The 17,345-nt window shown below is 39.0% G+C and overlaps 1 protein-coding gene across 1 annotated transcript in view; it reads right to left on the bottom strand.

Annotated features, from left to right (window-relative positions):
• The window catches only part of GAB2 (GRB2-associated binding protein 2), a 246,032-nt gene that overhangs the window by 56,014 nt on the left and 172,673 nt on the right, over nucleotides 1–17,345 (bottom strand). The window contains exon 2 of the mRNA XM_006864985.1: nucleotides 9,161–9,464. Coding sequence (XP_006865047.1) covers nucleotides 9,161–9,464 — 304 coding nt within the window. The remainder of the gene's footprint in view (nucleotides 1–9,160; nucleotides 9,465–17,345) is intronic.

The following is a 17,345-nucleotide window of genomic DNA, read 5'->3' as shown; positions in this document are numbered from 1 at the left end:
TAGATAACTGGATGCTTAAGCTTAGTCAGGATGTGGAGAGGTCCATGGTAACAAAGTCCAAGTTCTGCCTCTTGTAAAAAATTAAGAGTTAGACTGGCCTTTGGGATTATTAATTACCCTCCTTCACTAAGAATAATAAAGCACTCAACAACACAAAAAAGGTGGTGATGGTGGTGGTAGGGGTGGGGGTATTTTGAGGGATTTGTGAGCATTATCTGGAGTTTCTGTTCTTTAAGAATTGAGAGAGAAGCTCCCCTCTCTTACAGTCTGTGGATTTTGGCAGGTAATATGAGATTTAATCTATGCTGGCTGGTTGAGGTGGTGAGGGGGAGTGTCTGGTATAAAAGAGAAAGGCAGACAAAGGACCAGGGCTTAGAACCAAGACACGACAGTCAGGTTCCTCCCTGTCTCCTTTTCCTCCTCCAGAGGGTGGTTAGGGTTTTCCTGCAAATGGGGCATGGACCCCGTTCCAGGACAAGGCTGAAGGGCCTGTGAGGAGTGTTATGGCATTCATCTCCAAAGTCAAGGTCTGCTCTGAGCTGATTGAACTCAGATGAAAATAAAAATCAACAAACAAGCAAAAGATTGAGTAGGAAGACATGATATTTCAGAGTTATTTAAAATAACATTTCGTTCTTCCTTTCTTTTTTTAAGGTATAAGCATTTCAGATCTGGCTGGAAAAGTGGTCTGGATGTTTATTTTCCTCACTGTCTCAGTGGAAAAAAGGGTGGGTGATTCAGACAGCAGCCTCCGCCTATGGGCTAGGGCCCGGGTCAGTCGCCATTCTGTTCTTTGCTCCTCAAGAGACTTGTCTCAGCCAGGAATAAGCTAGATATTACCTCCCACACTTGTGCTCAGTTTCCAACAAGAGTCCCCCCAGAGGAGATGAGTGATCTGAGTTCAGTTAAAAAAGAAAAAAACAAAACAAAAAACAAAAGAGGGAACAAGGGAGGAAAAGGCCCTCCCAGGGATGAGAAGAGAGAAAGGGTGAGGTCTTTGAGAAAGGCCTCTTCCCTCCCCACCCTGTTCTACTCCCAGCTTCTCTCTGGCTCTTCCAGACTCTCCCACTCACTTTGCGTCATCAGGGAAGGAGCAAGGTCACCAGAAGGCATCTGAGTGGACTGCCTGGCTCCACCACAGCCCTCCCTGCTGCCAGAAACCCAGCTGGAATAACGGACCCTAACCTTTAAGGCACCAATCATTCTCTCTGGAGAGGAAAGAGTTGTTTGAAGACCTTCAATAACATTCCTGCATTGGATGTTGAAGATTTCTGCAAAAGCATCTTTATGGGTATCTTTTGACCCTAGATGGGAATCAGGATTTAAAATAATTCTGCTGTTGAGTTACTCAGGAAACCCAAGGATTACTAGGAATTTAAATATTTACAAAATATTTAAAGGCACAGCCTCACCCAACATTTTCTAAGAGACAAGGTGGGGGAAGAGATGGAGAAGCGTTGGTTGGAACCCTGGGAATTTTTCATTCCACAGAATTAGACATTCAACCACTGTGAAATTCCTGCCAGGGAGTTCAAGAAGAAAGAAAAATGCTAAAACAATAGAGAAGATATTGAAGAAGCTCTGGCCTTCCTTCAAAACTCTTGTTATGCAGGGGGCTCTGGTGATATAAGCTCACCAAGCTCTAGTTCACAGTAGTTTGTTGGATCCTCTAAAATACATCATGTTATCTCACTAATTTAGTCCTCAGAGATTAATATTAATCCAGAGACAAGCACTTTACTTTCAAAACAGTCAGTTCTCAGTGATTTACTAACTAATTGCTTCTCCTCTTAGTCGTACATCTTCTGGCTATTTAATGACTTAGAAGCAGCCATGTTGACAGGCCTGCGAAAAGAGGTTAGGACAAAAGAGGAGTTAGAGCACACAGCCGCAGAAAGGGACTAAAGCCTTGGATTCAAGATTTGGTGTGTCTTTAAGCCTCAGCTTCCTCACTTGTATACTTCGCTAAATGCTAGCAGTCTTCTACCTATCGTATTTTGTTTATTTCTTTATATTCAAATGAAGCACAAGTGTTTTATAGGCTGTAAAGTTCTCTAAGACAACAGAGATATTTACATTATATCCTGTTCATCTGTGCTACTGATATAATCATCATAGTCACCACAACCATTACATGGAAAACAACAAAAGGAACAGCTATTGTTCACTGTGTACCCGTACATTTTCATAACATTACATGTACGATCTGACGAATCTCTTTCAACAGTTCTGTGATGGAGCATAATTTTATTTTACAGATGATAAAGTCTCAAAGAAGTAAAGTGAATTATTCAACAACATATAACAAATACGAAGGGTTAGGGCTCAAGGGCAGCTAGCCTGCCTCTGAGATCATGTGACAGTGGCTGTGTAGGCACTGGAATAACTATTGAACACATGAAGGAGGGAGGGGATAGAAAGGAAGGAAAAGTCCTGGGCTTTGAGGATTCAAAAGGGATGAGGGTTTTCCTAACAGTGGATGACTCCTGAGGCCATGAATAATTCATCAAAGCTCTCCGCTGAGAGCTGATTCCTTTTGTGTTTGGTACATCTGGTCAGGGACAGCTGCCCACGACTGGGCCACAAACGTGAGGAGTTGGGCCTGCCTACTCATAAACACAGCTCACAGCAACTTTCTGCTTCCTTACTCTGAGGACTGAAAGCTATTTTGATTCCCAGAGGAAGTGGGGTTCCTACTTATGCTTGTGCACATGCACAAAAAACAAAACAAAACAAAAAACTCCACACATGTGATAGAAAGTCCTGAGCTCCATTTCTTACAACTGCTTTTCCTTGTCGAGCATCTCTGGTTTTCTTTTGGAAAGAGTCCCCATCAGGAGATGGCTGTTTCCTCTACATCCGTATGTCGACATTTAGACTCAGTTTTACTGCTGTTCTGGTCCTAATCCTACAGGTTTTACCCCAGACATTTTTTGGCTGGAATATGTGAGGAATTGGAGAGTGTCTGGCAGTAGAAATAAGAAGCTGGGGGTGGCAAGAAGGGAGGGGGTAGGGGGGGAAGTCTCCATCTGCCACAGAGCCTCTTCCAGCTGAAATTTAAAAACAGAAGTTTTTTGATGGATTCCATCTGAACTCTTAAAAAAAGAAAGAAAATACTGTTCTGAGATAATCTTTAAATCTTATACCCAAAAGATTCTCCGTAATCTTCTTTTGAAAATAAATAAATAAATAAATAAATAGAAACCACCAGACATCTGATAAAAACAATCCCCCTTTTGAAAAAAATAAGTTTAAGGGAACTATATCCTTTAATAAACAAAGCCTTTGACATAATACTCACTGGATCATTTGTTACCCCCTTAATCTTTCCAGAGAACCTGGTGACGTAATGATCAAGTGCTCAGCTGATAACCAAAAGGTTGGTGGTATGAGCTCACCAGCTGCTCTGTGGAAGAAAGACCAAGAAGTCTGCTCCCCTTAAGATTATAGCCTGGGAAACTTAATGGGGCCGTTCTATTTCTGTCCTGTATGGTTTATGAGTCAGAATCCACTTGACTGCAATGAGGTTTCAATGCTTTCCATCCCCCTCTTTCCTCATTGAGGAGACAGTACATAAACTAGCTTATCCATCTTTCATTATGCCTCAGCACTTGGCTCACTCCTGCATTTGCGTACTCCTTGGTGTCTGGTTAAGCATCAGCCCCTCCTCTAGGCTGGTGTCTGAACACTGCAGTCACAGCGTTCATCTTTGTAGCCACCAAGGTCACGACAAAGGCTGCCACAGACTGAATGCTCAATGACAGCTTACTGAGTGAACAAGTGAATGAGCAATGTGTAAATCAACAAATCTTCTTATCAATGAAAGTAAACACAGAGATTGTGGTTTCCACATATTTAGGCTTAAATTCTACAGAGTTAAGAAAGGATTCAGACAATAGCTATTTTTAAAATATATGACTTAAAAGATGTTTGCACCACAAGTAATTGTTGCTACTTCAAAGGATATATTTATCTTGAGGGGAACACCACTAATCCCACAAGGAAATAATACAATTGAAAGAAATTTGCTTTCTGGTGATTTTTTCCTCAATTATATCTATTTCCTAAAATGAAGCTGAAATATTCCTTAGACCCATTTCTCACATTTATGAAAGATTTTGTTGACAACAAAAAACCATAAGACTGGCGGGTTCTGTTTGTTTTGGTACGGTCATGAATTACTCTTCATTAGGAACAAAATACTGAGAAAAATTAAACAAAAAATTCATGAAGTCTGTAAATGAAAATATTTGGGGAAAACAGAAAATTCCCCACAGGGAGCAAAGATTACACCAAAGAACCTAAGAGTAAATGGGGACTTATTATCTTTCTCCATGTAAGATAAAAGTCACAGAATTCCTTGATCAAGACTTGTCAAGGAATGACCAGCTACATAATTTGCAGAATTCTTGGCTTTTTCACACATGGTCCCTTGTTCAAAAATTAAGAATTTCAAGCTGGTGACAGCAGAGTGTCAAGTCAAGCAGGGGTTCCTTCTAAGCATAAGAGCCGTGTGACTGCACAGATCACACACCCATGAAGACAGCCCTCATTCCAGTGCTTCCAAAATCGGAAGCCCCTGAGGAACTTAAAAAAACATTTTTTTAATTGAGGTATAATTCGCTTCCCATAAAATTCATTCTTATGAAGTACAAAATTTAGCACTTTTTGTTTGTTTGTTTTAGTATTTTGATATAGCTGTACAACTACTGTGTTTTTTTTATTAAGTGCCACTGAGTTGCTTCTGATGCATAGTGATCCTGCATGGGGCTGAACTACTGACCTTTTGGTTAGCAGTTCAGTGCTTATCCTATAGCGCCACACCAGGGCTCTGTACTAATGACAGACCCTTTTCATCACCCCAGAAAGAAATCCCATACCCATTAGTGGTCATTCTCTACTCCCCAACTCTCACCCCAACCCTCTGCAATCAACAACCGTCTGCTTATATGGATTTGCCTATTCTGAACATTTCAAATAAATCATAAATATGTGGTTATTTTTGTCTACTTTCACTAAAGATAGTGTTTTTAAAGTTTACCCATGTAATAGCATATATCAGTACTTCATTCCTTTTTACAGTTGAATAAGAATATTAGTTTTATATAATATTAATAACCTATATAACACATAATAATAATAATACTTGAATAATAAAAGGATACTTCAAAAAATTCATGGAAAAATTCTATTTTTCCATGAACTTTTTGAAGCTTCCTCATGTGTATGTGTATATAACACACTTGTTATCCATTCATCTATTGATGGACATTTGGGTTGTTTCATTTTTTTTTACTATTATGGAAAAAAATGCTGCTATGAATATTTATGTACAAGTTTATATGTGAATACATGTTGTCAATTCTTTGGGGATTATATTAAGGAGTAGAATTTCTAGTCTACATCGTAATTCTATGTCTAATTGTTTTAGTATCTGCCACAGTTTTCTACTTCTTTCAATGCACTTTGGACTTCCTCCCTGAGTATCATTGGCTCTTGTTCATATGGTATCTCTTGAAATGGCTGAACATTAACCATTTCCTTTTGGTACAATGACTCTGTGTATTCCTTCCATCTTTTCTTGATGCATTCTGCATCATTCAATAATTTGCCCAATAATTAACATTCTTATCAATGGAGAAAAGACTGAAATTGTCAAGGACTTCATTCTTCTTGGATCAACTATCAACACTCACAGAAGCAGCAGTCAAGAGATCAGACAACATATTGCATTGGGCAAATCTGCTGCACAGGAACTTTTTAAAGTATTGAAGAGCAGAGATGTCAGCTTGAGGACTAAGGTGCGCCTGACCCAGGCCATGGTGTTTTCAATAGCCTCATGGATGCGAAAGCTGGACAGTGAATAAGGAAGATCGTAGAAGAATTGATGCCTTTGAGTTGTGGTGTTGGAGGAGAATACTGAAAGTGCCATGGACTGCCAAAAGAACCAATAGATCTGTTTTGGAAGAAGTGCAGCCAGAGTGCTCCTTGGAGGCCAAGATGGCTAAGCTTCGTCTCTCATACTTCGGACATATTGTCCGGAGGAAACAGTCACTGGAGAAGGATGTCATGCTGGGTAAGGTGGAGGGTCAGAGAAAAAGAGGAAGACCCCTAACGAGATGGATTGGCCACGTGGCATCACTGATGGTGTCAAGTGTGGCAGCGGTAGTGAGGTTGGCCCAGGATCGGACATTGTTTCATTCTACTGTGCATTGGGGTTGCTATGAGTCTGTTCCAACTCGTTGGCACCTGACAACAACAACAACAACAGTTTTCTACAGCAGCTACACAATTTTACAATCCTACCAGCAATGTATGTGCATTCCAGTTTCTTTACATCCTCAACATTTTAAATTCTTTTTTTATTACAGTCAATCTAGTATAAAGTGATATCTCATTGTGGTTTTGATATATTTGCATTTTCCTGACAGTTAATAAGGTTGAGCATTTTTTTCGTGTGCTTAATGGCCATTTCAATATCTTCTTTGGAAAAATGTCTATTAAAATCCTTTGCCCATCGAAAAAACTCAGTAATATGTCTCTTTTACTGGTTGTTGTTGCTGAGTTATAAGAGTTCTTTATATATTCTGGATATTGTGGTGCTGAAGGACAAGCAGTGGATCACAAGGTCAGTGTGACCCTGACACTACAAGTATTATTTGGGTATTTCATAGACTGTCCCTCAGTTTGGGCTTGTCTGATGTTTTCCATGTTATTGATGGAGTAGCAGTTCAAACTCACTTCTGCTCCTCGGAAGCCCTATTCAGGTTTGCTAAGAGTCAGGACCAACTTGACTGCACTTAACTACCACATCAGATAATACAATTCAAAAATATTTTCTCCTGTTCTCTGAAAAGGAATTTTTTGAACTACTATTGCTCCTCAGCACCAAATGAGATCTAATGAATTAGCATCCGTAAGTTAACAGAAAAGTTTTTCAAATGATTTCTGATGAACTGCCAGGCTTTGGAATCAATGATCTTGACTAAAGCTTGTACAACATGAATGTGTATACATCATCTGGGAATACTGAGTAAAAAAAAAAGATTGAGGGAACTAGAAAACCACTATTCTGACACCACTGATAACTGCTGGGACTTAATCCATTATTGAATACTAAAAGTAGTGGGCAATGCTTAAGGGACATACAATAACTATCGACCCTCAAAGTATCTACCCCCAAATTTTTATTAATAACAGAAGCAAAGACACACTAACTTTACAATGGAGAAACTGGCAAATGCCATATCAACCAAGTGATCAGGGTTAACACGACCAGTAATAAAACATTGATAGCATGTGCCTTTTTGATACTATATGCCAAGAAAAGCACACCATCCCTGAGTTTTGCTGCAGTTGTTCCAAAAACTGATAACCCTCGTTATAATCATAAGAAAACATCAGATAAGGCCAAATTGAGGGACAGTCTATTAAATACCCACACAGTACTTTTAATGTCAATGTCATGAGCGACAAGAGCAACAGAAACTGCCACAGACTGGAGGAGGCTCACAGACATGACAACTAAGGACATCAGTGAAAAACAGGTAAAATCCAAATAAAGTCTGCAGTTTAATTAAGAGCACTGAACCAATATTAATTGCTTAGTTTTGATAATTATATCACGATTAAGTAAGATGTAACATTGGGGAAAGCTGAGTGAGGGGTTATGGGAACTTGTGGTACTATTTTTGCAACTCTTCTATAAGTCTAAAATTATTTCTAAATAGAAAGTTTTGTTTTTTTAAAAAATATGTGTCTTCTGATGCTGTAGATCTGTATGGGATCCACAGATGGTGCATTTCTCACAGGATCCCAGGAAAGGCTGATGATGCTGGTCCACAAAACCCTCTCTATGTAGCAAGAATTTAGACCTGTGTGGTTCTCAAACTTAACTCTGCATCAGAATCATCAGAATCATCTGGAGGCCTTGCTAAAACTGACTGCTGTGCCCCACACCTTCACAGTTTCTGATGCTGGGGTGGGATCCCAGCATTCACATTTCTAACAAGTTCTCAGATAATACCAATGTTGCTGATTGAGCGAAGAATGTTTTTTTACATTTTGAAAGCATTGTAGAAATAAGAATATAAAACAGAGACTGCATGTAGCCTGCAAAGCCTAAAATAATTACAGAAAATGTTTGTGACTGCTGCTTTCCAGAATGAAGTTTTAAGTAACACTAATGCCTAGGTCCCATGCATCAGAGATTCTTATTTAACTGATCTGGCATAGGTTCTCAGCTTCAATATTTTAAAATTCTGATGTGCAGGTTTAAGTATGACTGATTTAAATCATCCACCTACCCCAAACAAAAACCTGTTCCTCAACCAATGAGAGGGTTAGGCATGAGCTGCAAACAAATGTGAAATAGCACTCTCAGCAATTTACAACTAATTTCAAAAAGCTGACCTGCTCTTTTGTGAAAGCTGTCTAAGCCCAAATGTAAGTCAAGATTTCCTCTCCTCATCTGTCTCCTGGACCCCTAGTGTGGCTCTTTAGGATCAGCACAGGACTGGGAACCACAAGGTCGGCAGTTCAAACCCACCAGCTGCTCCTCAGAAACCCTATACAGGGTCACGGTGAGTTATAACCGACTTGACTGCACTTAACAACAACATTAAGTGAATATGAGTAACACTGGATCATGTATCAATAATAATCACAAAGAACCCTTAAAAAAAAAAAAAAAGAAGAAGGAGTGAGTGTAACTACTTAATTCTCGAAGAAAGGTCTGAAAATTGATGGACCAGAACAGGCCATAGAAATGGATCAAAAAGGGAATCAAGGTGTTAACTGTCTTGTGTGCTCAAAGGCAAAGAGTTCAGAGCATTAGAGAGCAGAACTGAAAAATGGACACGGTTCAAAACAAAACACTACAAAGCATCTTTTACTTCATCACAGCCCCAACAATTTTTGGCTCCCAATTTGAGCATAAATGTGACCAGAAATCCTAATATCTGCCCAACAACTTTATTTTTAATTTTTGCAGAGCTATTCTCAAGGTATTCCCTTTATACTCTTACCCTCTGCCTACTACTCCTCTGCCCAAGAGGAGAGCTTAGCTACAGTCTGCTCTCCCTGCTACAGAACCTGAGAGCCAGACTCCTCCAGGAAGCACCTTTCCCCTTGTGAGAAAGGTCTGTGTTTGCTCTCATACCTGCTGTGCTCTCCTCGGCCTGGTTGAAGCCGCAGATCTGGCAGATGCTCTGGACCCACTTATTCATGTCCTCCTCTGTCTCAGCCACCAGATAGAAAGTGCGCTCACTGGTCTTGATGTCAAACACAAAACTATCCTGCAGCTCCTTCTTGTTGAAGGTCAGGCCTGCATCCACCTGCTCACAGAAGTTTAGGTTGATGATCCGCAGGGGCTTTTTAGAGTGATCATTCTTGTAGTACTCCAGAACATCTGGGTCACCACTCATCCGGCCACTCCGTAGGATAAACCAGCGTTTCTTCCAGGCCTGAATTCCAGGAAGGAGTAAGAAGAGGGGGAGAAAAGATCATTAGTATTCTTTCAAAGCTTTTAACAGATCCTTAGAAATTACTAGGTTGAGGACGGGGAATGTCTACCATGCAGGCTGAACATGGCTTGTTTCCTTTTCATATTACTCAGCTTCAAAAAATGGAGGATAATTTTAAGATGCATGTTAGTGAAGCATTTCACTATGGAATTAGGGTCTTATTACTAAAAAAATAAGATATGGCAATGATGATTAATGTAATGTGTCAACTAGGTTAGGCCATCATTCTCAATATTATGTAACTATCCACAACTTTGTGATGTGGGATAAGGGGGGTTCCCTTGGGGTGTGGTCTGCATCCAATATATATGGATGTTGTGGCAAAGCTCTCTTTCTTGACCCTGCATCTGAGTTATTATCTGACCTCTGATTCTTGGAATGTGAGCCAGCAGACTGCTGCCTGACCTGCCAATTTTGAGTTCATCAACCCCTGGAACCACGTAATGGTCTTAAGATGCCTCTAGCCTGATTTTGGACTTGCTAGTCCTGGTGTAGGATTCCTGGTATGGTGCTGTAGCATCAGTACCAGACTGTGAAACACACACAAGTCGGCAGTTCAAACCCACCAGCTGGTCCTTTGAAACTCTATACAGGGTGGCTATGAGTTGGAACAGACTCGACAGCACTTAACAACAACTACAACAAGTTCTGTTGTGGCACTGTAGGATAAGTGCAGGACCACAAGAACCGTTTGAACAATAAAGCTGGTGGTTCAAATTTACCAGTCGCTCCTTGGAAACCCTATATGGATTGCTATGAGTTAGACCCAACTTGATGGCATTTATAACAACAACAAGAAGCCTCCACAATGGTGTTTTCTTTCTATCTATCTATCTATCTATCTATCTATCTATCTATCTATCTATCTATCTATATGTGTGTGTTCGAAAGTGCCAGGTGTTCCATGGGAGAAAGATGAGGCTTTCTGCTCCCATAAAGATTTACAGCATCAGAAACCCTATACAGGGTGGTTATGAGTCAGAACTGACTCCACAGCACATAACCACCACCACTGCATATTGCTATATCTTTGTTCTTGTTAAGTGCCGTCAAGTCAGTTCCATCCTACAGTGACCCTGTATAGAATTTCCGAGGAGCATATGGTAAGTTCAAACTGCCTTTTCAGTTCAGGGCATTAAACCACCACTCTGCACCAGGACTCCATATGTGTATGTATATCTACCCAATATAAAAACTATATATATAGTTTTTGCTCCTTCAGATAACCCAACCCATGATAGTGGTATTCCTACTTTTTATATTGGGAAGTATGAGAATTAAAGCACTCAGACGCTCCTCAGAAGCCCTATATAGTGTCGCTATGAGTCAGAACCGACTCGATACCACTTAACAACAATCCCATTTAGCTAGAATACAGATTGAAACTCACAATACTTCTAGGCAGGGTAGATAATAGCAGCTCCTCAGTTTACAGATGAGGACCTCCACTGATAGACAGTGAGTTGAAGCAACACATACAAGTAGTAGAAAAACAAGCTGACTTTTAGTGCAATGTACTTTTTACCAAACCTAGACACCTTAGGAAAGTGACAGAAAAATCTACTTGCAAGCACATAACTTCGGGACTTCTTTTTTCCCCCTTGATCACTGCTACAGCCATAGTATTTATAACATTGCCTTGTACATACTGAGAGCTCAATATGCATAACTGGGAGAATAAACTACTAACATCATTCCACATTACAGAATTTAACACTTGATTACATATTCTCTTATACTGTAACTGACAATCAATCTCTTCAACAAGACTGAATAATCTGTGAGAAGATAGCACACAAAGTGCTAAGAAAAAGGCTTTCCATATACTAGACTGCCTGAGGTTAATTCTATGCTTTGCCACTTTGTTGCTGTATGATTTTAGGTAAGTCATTTACCTCCTTAGATCCAGCCTCACCTACATATGAAAATCACTACCACCCAAATGCCTAATACAACTTTTTTTTACATGTAAACTAATTCTAAAGCATAGCAATTATTAAAGATTTTATTACTATTACAACTCTTAACCACACTGGAGCCTACACTCCATCAATCCTACCATATTTCTACTCTCATCTTCTACCTTCCCTTCTCATTTAGCTTAGCTATTGTGTCCCATCATTATAATCATTCCTTGCTCCTTTCTCCATTCCTCTTATTTACGAGGCAAAACCATAATCTCTGACTAAGTCTAATGCTTTGCCTGTTCCAATGCTCTGCCTTTCACACTGAGCTGTATATAACTGGAAAACATCATACAACTATACTGACTGGTCTCACATGAAATTCAAGTAGATCTTCAGGCTGCTTAGCATCCTATTACCTTTACATAATACTCCTACTCCCCACTTATTGAGTTTCTCATTACCTGATGTCTCAAATTTATTATAATAGTAACAGTCTGTTGTTATTGTTGTTAGGTGCTACCAAGCCAGTTTCAACTATAGTGATGGAACACTGAATCCTCATGTGCCATCCTTGTAGTCATTGCTGTGTTTGAACCCACTGTTGGAGTCACTGTGTCAATTCATCTCCTTGAAGGTCTCCCTCTTTTGTTTGACCCTCTACTTAACTACACATGAGGTCCTTCTCCAGAGACTGCTCCCTTCTGGTCTCACCATCCTCACTTCTAAAGAGGACTCTGGCTGTACTTTTTTCAAGACAGATTTGTTTGTTCTTATGGCACTCCATGGCATATTCAATATTTTTCATCAACACCATAATAAAAAGGCATTAATTCTTCTCTGATCTTTATTTAAAACTCTTCTTTTGCATACATCTAAGATGACTACCACGGCTTGGGTGAGGTGACCCTTAGTTCTCAAAATTACACATTCTTTTCCCCTCAATTATTATTTCAGTGAACGTTTATCTAGAAACTGGTTTTCCATAAACAAATTCCTACACTTTTTGTTTTGTGACAATGACTGAAACCCGTACAATGTAACAGCACTCTTTCCACTTCCTCCCTGTGTTTACCCTTGGGTCCTTTTCTCCTATCCCTTCCTGCGTTGTGAGCTTTAAGTCTGGGCAAATGCTACCCTTTAAATCTCATATGGTTGATTAGTTTCAGAAGTTCCACCAGTTCCTATCAGACTAATAAGCATATTCTTTTAAAAATGATTTTGAGTACGATTCCACATTTTTCTCCCACTTTATCCAATACCTTCTATTGTGATCCCTTTCAGATTGTTTAGCAATGGTGCCAGACACCATCTAGTTCTCCTGTTCTCAGGGTCATGGAGACTAGGGAGAAACGGACATCTTTCCTCTTTAACACTTTAATGAAGTCTTTTGTAGTAGATGTGTCCAATGCAATATGTTGTTTGATTTCACGACTGCTGCCTCCATGGGCACTGATTGTGGATCCAAGTAAAATGAAATCTTTGACAACTTACTGGTCTAGTTGTGAAGGTGTCTGCTTTCTTTATGTTGAGGTATAACCCATACTGAAGATTGGTAGTCTGCTTTTTATCAGCAAGTGCTTCAATTCCTCTACATTTTCAATACGCAAGGTTGTGTCATCTGCACATCACCAGTTGTTAATGAGTCTTCCTCCAATCCTGATGCCACATTATCCTTCATATAGTCTACCTTCTTGGAGTACTTGCTCAGCATACAGACTGAATGAGTATGGTGAAACAATACAACCCTGGCACACACTTTGAGATTTTAAACCACACAGTAATCCCTAGTTCTATTTGAATGATTGCCTTTTAGGCTATGTGTAGGCTCTATGTGAACACAATTAAGTGTTCTGAAATTCCCATTCTTTGCAATATTATCCAAAGTTTCTTATGATCCATATATAGTTAAATGCCTTTGCATAGTCAATGAAATACAGGAAGACATTTCAAAAGAGTTTTGATTGTGAATTGAGTGACAGTTTACATGGGAGAACACTGGTTTTGCACTCATTCTATCATATTTTGTTTCACTGCAATGATTACAGTCCCCTCCATGTATCATCATTTAACAGTATTTGCTTCTATTCCTTCTGTGTGGTTTTTTTTTTTTTTTTTTTTTGATGCATACAAGAACACTCAGGAATATAAAATCATTTAAACAACCAAAGGGCGTATTCTACAAGCCTACTTCCTGGCCGCCAGCACACAGCCTTTCTCTTTCTAGGAGTCTAGACTCCTCAGCTGCTGTAAAGGATCCCTGGGATGGTGCAAATGGTTAAGCACTGGATTACTATCTGAAAGACTGGCGGCTGAAACCAACCCAAAGGTTCCTTGGAAGAAAGGCATGGTGGCCTCTTCTGAAAGGTCACAGCCTTGAAAACCTCTAGGCACACATGGGTCAACATGAGTTGGAACCGACTCAACAGCAACTAATAACATCAACAAGTTAGCCTCTAAGATGATCCCCAATGAGTCTCATCTCCCAGTATAGCCTTATGTAGTCCTCTCCCACACTGTATATGGATAGCCTGGGTAACCCACAGAATACTACATAAGTGACAGTGTGTGAATTTCAATGCTAAGTCATAAAAATAATGCAGCTTTGTCTTGTCTCTTTTGGATCAGTAGAAATAAACTATAGTGTAAGGGCATTAAGGAGTGGTATATATGACAAGGACCTGACACTCATGTCAGTTATTGAACTATGCAGAGAAGCAGATCCTCCAGCCCCAGCCAAGCCTTCAGATGACTGCAGCCCTAGGCAGCATCTTAACTTCAGCTCCATGATAGGAGACCCCCAAGCCAAAACCAACAAGCTAAGTTACACTTGAATTACTGACTCACAAGAACCATGGTGAGCATTTACTGTTGTTTTTAGGCACTACGTTTTGGAGTCATTTCTTATACTACAATACATTTTACTTTTCACTCCCATGGCTAGGTGAATGCACTACTGGTAAATACTAGAAGGGAAGTGTTGTCTATCTAGTAGATTAAAAATAAAGCCCAACAGACAGACGCTCAGACCAATGGAACAGAAGAACAAATCCAGAAGCATATTCTACCCATATCTGGTCACCATATTGATGAAAAATGTGATATTGCCGTGTAGCGTGAAAATGTCTTCAATAGTAGGGCTAGGTCAATTTGACAACCATAGAAGGAAAACAAAGATCAATATTTCACACTGTCTGTGAATATTTATTTCAGAAGAATTATAGACCCAAATGTAAAAATAAAACAATAAAGCTTATAAAAGGAAGTAAAGATTATACTCATGATTTTAAAGTAGACAAAGATTTCTTGAATACACAAAACCATTATGAATACAAGAGAAATCAACTAAACAATTGTGCTACATTAAAAAAATTCTGATCATCAAAAGACACCATTTAGTGAATGAAAAGGCAAGCCAAGAGAGTAGGAGGAGGTATTTGCAATAAATAAATCTAATGAACGACCTATACTCAGAACATATAAAGAACTCCCAGAAACTAACAAGAAAAAGACATCTGAAAAGACAGCACATAAAAGAAGACATCCAAATGGCAATAAGCATATGAAAAGATTTCAACTTAATTAGTCATTAGTGAAATGCTAATTGAAACAATTACACAACCACCATAATATCCATAATGAAAAAGACAGGCAATGACAAGTACTGGCAAGGATATGGAACAAGTGGAACTTTCATACATTGTTGGTGAGAGTATAAACTGGCATAACCACTTTAGAAAACTATGGAAGTATCTACCAGAGCTGAACATATTCACACACTAGGACTCATCCATTCTACCTAAAACATGTACACTTATAAAAATGTTCATAGCAACACTTACTTTAATAGCCTACATTGTGTCTTCTTTTTCTGTACTCCTTTATCCAGGTATTTAAAATGTTTAGCCTGTTATAACTTCCCAACAAGTTATCCCAATTTAATACCTATAAATGCTTTCCAGTTTAATATTCCTAATGAAATCCTGGTGTGGCACTGTGGGTTAAGGCACTGGACTGCAAGGTCGGTTTGAACCGCAAGGTCAGTGGATGAAGCTCACCAGCTGCTCCTTGAAAACCCTATACAGGGTCACTATGAATCAGAATCGAATCCACGGCACTTAACAACAACAACAAACAAAGCTCTGGATCATGTTACTTCCTTCAATTCAAAAACATAATGGCTTCCCAACACCTATATAATGAAGTCCAATTCTATGGCTCAGTTTTTAGGTCTTCCATGATCCAGCTCAAAGTTCCCTTTCTATCTCATCTTTGACTACTTCTTTATATATATGCTAAGTAGAATTTTCTACCAAGTAGAATTTTCAGTTTCTTAAACATGTGTGCTTTTCCACCTCACTCTCTCAATTTACCTCTGCCTGAATAGTTTCCTTTGCTCAATCTTTCTGACTTCTGATATATATTCTCCAAATATTTGTTTGTACTTGAATGACACTCTGTCTAGTAATCCTTCCTGATCATCCTTCACCTGACCTTCCAACACTTTGGAGCTGCTTTAGAGTAGTGGGCCTTACCTTCCTCTTTCCCACAGACTCTCACACAGGGTCTTTCTTCCCTGTTGTAATTACCCACATTTATTGAATTAAAGAATCAAACCTTATTAAAATATAGGCAAAAAAACAAACCCAAACACACTGCCACTGAGTCAATTCCAACTCATACTGACCCTGTACAGAGTTTCTAAGGCTGTAAATCTTTACAAGAGCAGAAAGTTTTATCTTTCTCCTGAGGAATGGCTGGTGGGTTTTAACTGCTGACCTTGTGATTAGCAGTCTAGTACTTATCTTACAGCACCACCAGGGCTACTTATGGTTAAATACCTTACCATGAAAACACTTTTCTCTAGATTTAATAAAAAAATATTGTTATTAAAAATGCCAAATAAATAATATGAAGACACAAAGAGGAGGTCACTTTTTGCCAGATTCCTGATATGACCCAAGCATTTATTAATTCAGCTCAATAAAAATCCAAACAATGGGGATAAGGAGAGCAGAATGAAACAGCTGATCAGGTAAGATGAGAAAAGTTTGCAATCAGAGTGAAAGACCTTAACTGTAATCCTAGTCCTTTGCTTTATAAGCTGAAATGAATTTCTTAGCTTTTCTAAGCCTCAATAACCAAACATGTAAAATGGGAAAGAGTACATAACTAATAATATTGCTGTGAGAATTAAGCAAAATAGAAAAACATGAAACAGGTCCATATTTCGTGTGACAGGTAGCATATATGAGGGCAAATAAAAAAGTATTGGGGTTCCATTCACATATGCACAGTTTTATAAATAAAATAAAATGTGTTTAAATACATCTCTGTTATCACTGGATGGCTGCAAACATGTTCTCTTAGTAATACTCTTGCCTTAGTCTTGTTGGTAAGTGCCATCGAATCAGTTCTGACTCATAGGGACCCTGTATAGAATTTCCAAGGAGCAGCTGGTGGGCTTGAATTGCTGACCTTGTGGTTCACAGCCCAGTGCTGATCCTACAGCACCATACGAAGGTAACTTAAAAATAAAAAGATACCTTTTGTGCTATGAAAAAAATAAAATTTGAGGTTAAAGTTAATATAAAATTATTAACAAAAAAAGTGGACATCTTCAAAAATCATTGACACTTTGGACCTTCACCTCACGCCATATACAAAAACCAACTCAACATAGATTAAGGACCTAAATGTGAATCCCAGAATTATGAAGGTCATCAATGAAAAATTCGGGACAAATGTGAAGGCACTAATGATGGGAATACATGGACTACAAAACATTTTGAAAACCACACAAACAAAAATCGATAAAATAGATGAGTGGGACATACTAAAAGTTAAAAACTTATGTACATTAAAAGACTTCACCAGAATAGTAAAAAGGGAACCCACAGAATGGGAAAAAATCTTT

The sequence above is a fragment of the Chrysochloris asiatica genome, unplaced genomic scaffold (genome assembly GCF_000296735.1).
Source record: "Chrysochloris asiatica unplaced genomic scaffold, ChrAsi1.0 scaffold00074, whole genome shotgun sequence".
Lineage (NCBI taxonomy): Eukaryota > Metazoa > Chordata > Mammalia > Afrosoricida > Chrysochloridae > Chrysochloris > Chrysochloris asiatica.
This window is presented reverse-complemented; position numbering and strand designations above follow the sequence as displayed.